At 34.6% G+C, this 9100-nt stretch overlaps 1 protein-coding gene across 9 annotated transcripts; it reads left to right on the plus strand.

Moving 5' to 3' along the window:
- Positions 1–3568: 3568 nt before the first annotated feature.
- Positions 3569–8827, plus strand: usf1 (upstream transcription factor 1). Of its 9 annotated transcripts, none has more exons than XM_027175257.2 (12): positions 3569–3631; positions 3764–3806; positions 4276–4348; positions 4452–4501; positions 4824–4963; positions 5141–5254; positions 5336–5486; positions 7413–7500; positions 7647–7705; positions 7805–7899; positions 7983–8111; positions 8281–8827. In XM_027175257.2, the coding sequence occupies exons 1-12, from the start codon at positions 3584–3586 to the stop codon at positions 8368–8370; spliced, it is 1080 nt and encodes a 359-aa protein (XP_027031058.2). In that variant the 5' UTR covers positions 3569–3583; the 3' UTR covers positions 8371–8827. The 9 variants fall into 9 exon arrangements, with proteins under 9 accessions (XP_027031058.2, XP_047676899.1, XP_027031061.2 ...); XM_047820943.1 differs by having other exon boundaries at positions 4824–4933; XM_027175260.2 differs by having other exon boundaries at positions 4276–4327.
- The last annotated feature ends 273 nt before the right edge of the window (positions 8828–9100 follow it).

A 9100-nucleotide genomic window follows, 5' to 3' on the forward strand; every position in this document is an offset into this window, starting at 1 on the left:
CAGGGTAGAAGGTATTAGCCAATGATTTTCTCAGCAGCCTTGATAGTGTGTTGCAGGTCCTCTTTTCCCTGGAGGAGGCTGCATCTAATCAAATAGTGACGACAGACATACGGCAGTAGTGGCAGAATACAATTGCACAGTATAACCTGGGGTAGATGGAACTCTGCCAACCAGTGCGGGATGTTGTATGCATCTCCTATTTGAGATTCTGTATGATCATAGAAGGCCTGGTGAATTATTAATGAAGGACCGGGAAGGGGAAGACGAGTGTTTATCTTTTCATTTTACTAAAATAAATATTTATCACCTTCTGCATACATTTATGAAATAAGATATATTTATGCAGCAGATATTATTAAATTGGATGATTTTTTAAAGAATTGTGACAAAATATATATATGACAAATTTTAGTGGAAAGAAAGAGTAATCAAATATTTTATATAAACACAGAGAACTCAGCTTTGATTTTCTTGGCTTTATGACAAAGTGTGACATTTAGAATGATTAATTTTTTATAACTAAATTAAGTGCATTCATTAATATAAACCAAATGGAAATATAAACATTGTGAGTTGAATGAAACAATATCAGCAGTAAGAAACTCATATTTTGGTTTAAAATATGTTCAGAATTTTTTTTCATTAGTTAGTGAACTATACACTATTTACTTACAGATACGGGCACATTATGTAACCTGTTACTCTTGTACAAATATCTCGCCCACACAGGCCTTGATCTTTAGGCAATTTACTTAAATTAAACAAAAGCTTGCAAAGTAATTATTTTCTCAAACATTTTAGAGGTCAAAAATAAAGTACATACTTGCAGATATTAAATCAAGGTATTAGCATGTTATAAATATATATAACAAAAGTATTTCTAATTAAAATGTGTTCATTAGAAAAATGAGATAAACACACACATATTTTTCTATGACTGTATGTGCAAACCTACAAATAAACAAGCTTTTTAAAGATCATATCGGCTGACATCATCCAGAATAAAATCAATGTCTATGTTCTGTTTACACTCTGATACAAAACAAAATGTGTGACTCTTCTTTTCAGGTCACAGGAAATTAATCATCAGCTTTTGTTGTTCTACATATGGTTCATGTAAATAAGTCAACTGAACCTTCCAATGGAACAAGGAATAAAGATCAGCTTTATAAAAATATTTCTGTGTGATTGTGCAGAAACATTTATAGTATAGAATTATACTGTATTATATACAGCAAAATTTTATCATTTATCCAATTCAGTTCGTGATACCATTTTCCATTCAGTAAATGACATTCAGTAGATGAAGTGAAATCATTTACTGTGAATTAAACTACTGTGTCTGAGATCTGAGACAATCAAGTCTAACAACTAAGCACAATTAGATGAAATCAGGAAAGGGCTGTATGTGTGAAAGATATGTTTCACTGTTTGGATGTTTGTTTCTGTAGCAAATTGCATTGTTACTAGGAAGAGAATGAGAGCTTACAGTTGGCTCCTTCAGAGAACACTGTCCACACACACACACACACACACACACACACACACACACACACACACACACACACACACACACACACACACACACACACTATTTCATACAAAGACAAGATCAGAAAAGTCCTCATTGATGTAAAAGTCTTGCTTAAAAAATTTCAAAATTTTATAGCAAATTTTCCAGTATAATTTTATGTATATCTATGTTATAGTAAAGACAAGCAATCCTCGATTTATTAATCATTATTTAAGCTGCATTATTGCTTGGTATGAACAAGCATTAATCATTCAATCTGAAGTGTTTACACAGTTTTCACTTAGTACATAGACATGTTGGACTTTTAACTGGATCAATAATGTGATGATGAAATAATAATCTAAGACGTCCATATATACTGAAGCTGATAAAAATGTGTTCTATCATTAGAGCATTTGAAATGTTTCTTTTTTTTTCATATTGCAATTAGCATGTCTTACAGGGTGCCATAAAATCTTTATTGATAATATAAAAACCCAAAACACAGCTTTTAAATGATTGACAGGATTTTGTGCAACACCTATTATACATGTATAATAATTTCCCCTTTAAAATTAAAATCTGGTTGTGCCACCAACCAAACAAAAACAAACCCTTTAAGTAACTGGGTACCAGGTATTCATATTCCTGTGAGGAAATATTGGCCCACTCTTGTTTGTAGAATTACTTTAATTTAACCACACCAGAGACCTATGCCTGAGGTGAGTGAGGGCTGCAAGATCATCATCTGGCCTCTTTTTTCTCCATTTTTAGATGATGGCTTTCACAGCAATTAAACAAAAAGTCTTTTTAATACCTTTTCAATTGCAATATCCAATTTTAATAACATTCCTTCTCATCACTTCTGAAGCAGGTGACACTGTCACAGTCAGTATTGTCAAAATGTCATTTTTAAGAACAAAATCTGTATTATTGCATGTCAACTTATGTCCAAACAAAATGTTTATATGTATGTTTTTATATGATACAGTCTATATGCATTTCCACAAATTTTTAATTAATTCCCATAAATTCCCATTCATTTCCATTAGTTCCCATAAATTCTCATAAATTCCTGGTAAATGTTCAACTTGGAATATTTTAAAAAATTTCCCAGATGAAGTTCCTATGGAAAGTTTCTGGAAATTCGCCAGAAATTTTCCTCGTCCCACCAACAACAACCAAAAGTAGGTTATCTGAACTTGGGATGAAATTTGAACAATTTATTAAGACACAATAATATTAGCATTGTTCAATATTATAATATAGCATTATTCGAATAATGATATTCACTTGACAGTAAACATCAGAGGCTTAGGCCCTTTCAACCCCTTTTACCCCAGTCCAAGCCCTTATAACCAGAACTTTTTCTCCAGGACCCATTTTGAGACACAATGCTCATATGGAATTATATTGTAATGTTTCAAATAAAAATATTTTTTCATGAAAAATTAAACATATTTGTAACATTTTGATGATTAACATTTTGTATGTATATTAACATGTATATTTTTAGTATTTAATGTAAAACATCTGGCAACAAATTAACTCTATACTGTACGCCCCTCTAAACAAACAAGACCTCAAACCACCTGTCAGCTGTCAGTTATTTAGGATTTACACAGGGAAGTTTTTATTAGGGTGGAAAAGGCTGTTCTTTATGTCAAAAACATACATTTTACACGTTTTAAAAACAACATATTTTATTCGTCGATTAATAATGACGCTAAACACACACACCCACACACACACCCACACACACACACGCAGCGTGCTGCCAGATCCCAGGAAAACCCATATTAATATTATTTACCGTATGCATTGTGGTTATGTAAACAGTTGAAATGGTGTATAAGTAAAATTAGGCAAAAGTGTATTATATATATAAGTATATAGTATATTAAATATTTTATATATTATAGTAAGAGATCAGTTTTCAGTTCAAAGGCAACCTATATGTAAGAACAATATCTGACGCATACATTCATAAAGTATTGGTAATAATTCTACATAATAGACATGTGAATTTTATTAAACACAACGAACTCGACACATACTAGTTATTAAAAAATGGGAGGAAAAAGAGTTTTCACAGCTGTTAGCAGGTCCACTCGAAGTGTATGCTTATATAGTTTTTCTTACGTATATATGTTATGACCTTGTAAAGAAAGCAGTGTGTTTGGACGATATAAAGCAGAGCGGGTTTAATATTTGAAATAAGGGTTTTGTTTTTTATCTCCATGTGTTTAGATTTCTTTACAGAGATCTGGCAACCCTGGTCATACCCGTGCAAGTAAACAATACATTTATATTAAACAGTAAGATAGGAGTTGAAATGATGGAGTTTCCTCTTTTTTTAATATTTTAATATTTGTATATATGTGTTTCTGGAAAATCGTAGGCTAAACGTATGGAACTAGTCCTTAAATATCTTCACGTTCGTTAACAGTTAGCAAAATCTGTCCAATTTTAGCAGCGCAGTTAGCATTAGCTAACCTAAAGTGGACGCCTAGTTCACTGGGATAAATAGCTTATTTTACTCTTTGTTTTTATGCAAAAAAACATATATAATGCACAAATGCTGTTTAAACGCTTAGTGCAAGACTGTGTTTGTGAAGTACGGCCTAAAAGGCAAAGATAGCTCACTAGCTAGCAGACTAGCAATTAGCTTTATTTTTAAGCTATGGCAACATTTTTTATTTTTCATTCTGCTGCAATTATTGTTGGAGTTTGATTTGATCTGTTTTTATGTTATTCTACAGAAGAGTGGATTAAGCAGGACTTGCTGTTTCACATGCCGGTGGAAATGAAAGGGTCACTGCTTCCAATATATTTGTGCGATAACGGGATGCTTGCTTTCTACACTCAGTTAAATGTTAAAGAGTTTATTATTTGTGCATATCTCTGAAATTTCCCCCCCTGAACATTACATTTATAGGCAACAGAAAAGTCCGGACCCTGACTGTAATGTTCCTGTAATTGAAGAAGGTATCATTAACCTACTTATTTATTGGAGAATATATATATATATATATATATATATATATATATATATATATATATATATATATATATATGTATATATGTTTTTAAAAAATGTCATGTCATTTGTTAATATGAAAATAGTAGACAAATTGCTGTGGTGTACATATTGTACACATTGGTATGTGCCTTTATTGAAAAAATATTGAACAGTTCTGGATTTTTCTCTTTGCCATGTTCTGTACTGCTTTATTTCTTTCATATCTCAGCCCTAATAAAAATCTTATTGAAATACCACCGACTAAAATGCTGCATTTCTTTTATTTAGTGGCTACTGCTGAGGATCCATCGGCAATAACAACTATTCAGTCAGCTGCTACGTTTTCCTCCGAACAGCCTATAAAATACCTCTTTAAGACAGAGGGAGCTGGGGGACAGGTAGGGGAACTGTACCCTCCCATCGGGCAGGTAGGACAGGAGAAGAAGTGATGAAGTTGTAAACTGTAGTTGTATTCCACTGCTCTGTAAACATGTGTCAGCTCAAGCAGATGTAATGGATATATGTTTTGTGTTAGGATTGTCTTACATGCAATAGGATCTTAAGAGATGTGTTGTAGGTGTTAGTGACCCTCCCATTTTTTGCAGGTGACATATCGGGTGATTCAGGTTGCAGATGGACAGTTAGAGGCTCAATCAGATGGCACCACTGCTGTCAGTGTTGTTGCTGGATTTCCTGCTACAACACAGCCGGTTACACAGGCAAGTGTATGGTGAGCTATGTTAAATTCTTAAATATTATCATTCTCTAAATGTAATACCTCTGTTCTTCTCTGTAAATAGGCTGTGTTCTCACAAGGCGAAGCCTTAGAGGGAGATGGCACGGAAACCCATTACACCTATTACCCTGCCACAATTTCAGATGCTGGAACAGGCACTATGGTTACTGGTGTGCAGGCTTCTGACACAATCCTCAGCCAGGGCACACCTACAGGTATCTTTTTTAGCATACACTAAAAAACCTGGCGTAATTATACATTATAGATGTTGTCATAACATGGAAAACATACCACCAACACCACTGTTAATGGTGTTATTTGTATTGATTTGCATTTTTATTTGATTTCCATTTATTTAAAACACTTTGGTGTCAGGAGTCATATACAGTTTCTCATTCTCGCACTGTTTCCTTTAGGCCATCCTTAAAATTATTTTGGTTTGCAGTAACAGTAAAAAATAAAAATAAAAAAAAAGGTTGGTAGGTAGGTCTATATTTTTTTTTCAAGTTTCAATAAAAAAAAAGTAAAATTTTGGTGATGGTGATTACATAGGTATGACTTTAAACAAATTAGCATATCGTGACGTCACTGACTGGGTCTTCAACCCGTGCCTTTGGGCGCATCATCGCAAACCTTATTTTGATGCTGGGCACAGTTTTTCCAGAACTACGTGCCAAGTTAAAGCGGTCTTCAGCTGTTTTAATGAATTTTTTAGATTATTATGGTTCCCGAACCCGTATGACTTTGAACGGTGGCCGTGAACGTTTTGTTTACTGCAGCTGCAGCCATCATTACCAAGCGTGAACCTTTGACTCTGACAGTGAATGAGAGAATGAGACGAAGCAAACGCACAGGGCAGTCGTGGCCTAATGGTTAGAGAGTCTGACTTGTAACCCGAAGGTTGTGGGTTCAAGTCTCGGGCCGGCCACGACTGAGGTGCCCTTGAGCAAGGCACCCCCAACTGCTCCCCGGGCGCCGCAGCATAAATGGCTGGCCACTGCTCCGGGTGTGTGTTCACGGTGTGTGTGGTCACTGCTGTGTGTGTGCACTTTCGATGGGTTAAATGCAGAGAACGAATTCTGAGTATGGGTCACCGTACTTAGCCGTATGTCACCACTTCACTTCACTAGTGTGACATCCATTAACCAATAGTGTAAACTTAGATGACATCATTATTTTTATTTAAAAGAAATTCGTTTGTATGTAGGCCTAGGCAATTTATATATTTACAATACTTACTAAAATATAATTATTATTATTTTATTGCTTTTGTATTAGTTCTTTGAAGAGTAAAAAAAAAAGGTCGGTCTTAACGCAAATTTACAACCGGCAAGTCGGTCGGACTTAAAGCAAAAAAAAATAAATACATTTGAGTCCGTCCTAAATTGACAGGGTCGGTCGGGTTACGGCAAACAAGAATATTTTTAAGGATGGCCTTAATGTCATGATTTTTTTTTATTACCAATATGACATTATGGCTAAAAAAAAGACTAAATCTTCACATTTCAAAGGAGCCCATTTGCAAATAATAAGCATTACATGAAGGGTTAATTTTCCAAACAAGTGTAAATAAATAAAATGCGAACTTTCTATTGGTAGCTTGCTAGATTGTGTTGGATTGGGTAGGTAGTGTAGGCTTTATGTTCAATTATTCAGTGATTTAGAGGGGGATGTGTATGTTGATTACATTGCTGCAAAGTGTGTTTATTGTGCTTGTGTGAGCTTATCTGAAGTATTGAAATTTAAGATGTGGAATTTCGGTACAAAGCTATTGGTTTAGAGTAAAAGGGATGCCAAGTTTATGTACATGTAAAGCAGCACTTTTGTTATTGTGAGTGTATTTTTATGTATCCTCATTCAACCTTGGAGTGTGAACGGTATCAATTGCAAAACAATTGTAGTAAATAGCACGATAATAGATCCCTCTAAGTGTGTTTAATTAGTGAAAACACTGTCACATTTTGCACCATCATGTCATTACAGTTTGTTCACAATCTGTTTTGCATGTCCATCTTGTATCATAGTTATGATCTATATTCGAGGCTATGTCCTGTTTTATATGTTGCAATTTCCTTGTGTATATTTTGTATATGGGACTAATATAAAAATCTAACTGTATTTTTCTGTTACCTTTGGTAAAGGTCAGTTATATGTGATGATGTCACCTCAGGAGGTTCTGACAGGGGCAACTCAGAGATCTATTGCACCTCGGACACAAACTTGCAACACGTAATCTAATCTTCTCATTCAGAATGTTATAAGAGCTTGTAATAGCTATTTATAATTAGCATGAATTATCAGATTTGTGTGAAATGCCTAGAGTTTTGAGAAGGTTTTATGTTTGGTTTATTGTGGTCTATATTTTATATTGACAGCAAGTCAGAGGCACCGAGGACCTCTAGAGATGAGAAACGGCGAGCACAGCACAACGAAGGTGAGTGGTGACCTCAGTTTTAAAACTGTCTCTTTGTTGTATTGAAGAATCAGATAGATTGAATCTCTTAGGGCAATATGTTTGTTTGCCGATTTATAGTTGAACGAAGGCGCAGAGATAAGATTAACAACTGGATTGTTCAGCTTTCCAAGACTATTCCAGACTGCACGCTGGACGCAACCAAGACAGGACAGGTTGGCTTCACTTTATCTGGAATTTTACTACATGTCACAGACAGTGGCAATGATGGCGTTTTCTACCTTGTGGTTTGCTATAGAGTAAAGGAGGGATCCTCTCAAAGGCCTGTGATTACATCCAGGAGCTGCGACAAAGTAATAATCGAATAGCAGAGGAGCTCAACACACTGGATAGGTTGAGGATGGACAACCAGCTTTTACGACAAGAAGTGAGCCTTTAATTTGAATTTTTATCCAGTTACATCCATCTGACATCTGTGACTATGTAACCAGTCAGTGTTCACAAATGTAAATTAGATATGAATTACAAAGTAAGAAAAGTTCAATAATAACATTTGTAAATAAAACTGAATCTAGCTTCTTTTTTTTTTACCCCAGGTGGAGGACTGGAAATCAAAAAATCAGATTTTGAGGAGCCAGCTCAGGCAACACGGTATTATAGCGGCAGCCAGTGCCGAGCCACAGTGAAGAGTGATGAGAGCTGAAGTTCAAATGCTGGTTGTGGCCCATTGTGGAAGGTTAAAAATCAAATAATGAAAATCCATACACTAAAAGAAGTTTCTAGGTTTTGGGGTTGCAACAGCAATTGTGGACAATACATAATGCAGGATTTCTCAGTCTGTTATGAACATTTCATTTTAATGGGTCTTACATTATCGTGTATATATTTCTTTTGTACAAAACAATTTTTACTTGATCTAATGATGCATTTCTTTTATGTACTGTTAAAAGTTGAGCAGAAGCATGAGAACTTTTCTTGTACATCATTCAGAAACAATTCTGATAGGGAAAAAATGAAAAACTTGCATGTTTCATACTTTTTCACTACAATTAGTAAGACAACTATATAATGGTATTTTTCTGGTTATATGCAAGATACAGCTCACCAACCATATGTATTTAAAATAAATACTTTGGAACATAAGTGCTTGCACCTGCAAGTGATTGAACTGAATGTGATTGAATTTGACCTTGTCTAATGTACTCGTATGCCTGGTTTTATTTATTTGGGAAGCTATAGCATGTAATTGGTATAAACACATTATTGAGATGTGCATTGTGAGAAACTAAAGTTTATTACCTGAGTGTTTTTCCTTCACAGCAGAAAGGCTAATCTAAGCTAACTAAGCTCATGTAACGCTGTATGACTTGGTTGATTTAATCATCAAAAGAAAGCTTGAATTGCAATCTGTTACAT

This window comes from Tachysurus fulvidraco, chromosome 11 (assembly GCF_022655615.1).
Source record: "Tachysurus fulvidraco isolate hzauxx_2018 chromosome 11, HZAU_PFXX_2.0, whole genome shotgun sequence".
NCBI lineage: Eukaryota > Metazoa > Chordata > Actinopteri > Siluriformes > Bagridae > Tachysurus > Tachysurus fulvidraco.

What these genes read in the sequence shown, in the direction of transcription:
- usf1 (XM_027175257.2), top strand. Translation starts at nt 3,584, where the DNA reads ATGGGAGGAAAAAGAGTTTTCACAGCTGTTAGCAGGTCCACTCGAAGT. An exon ending in TTAGCAGGTCCACTCGAAGT is followed by an intron (nt 3,632 to 3,763) that starts GTATGCTTATAT and finishes CCATGTGTTTAG; the next exon opens with ATTTCTTTACAGAGATCTGG. An exon ending in TGTACCCTCCCATCGGGCAG is followed by an intron (nt 4,964 to 5,140) that starts GTAGGACAGGAG and finishes CATTTTTTGCAG; the next exon opens with GTGACATATCGGGTGATTCA.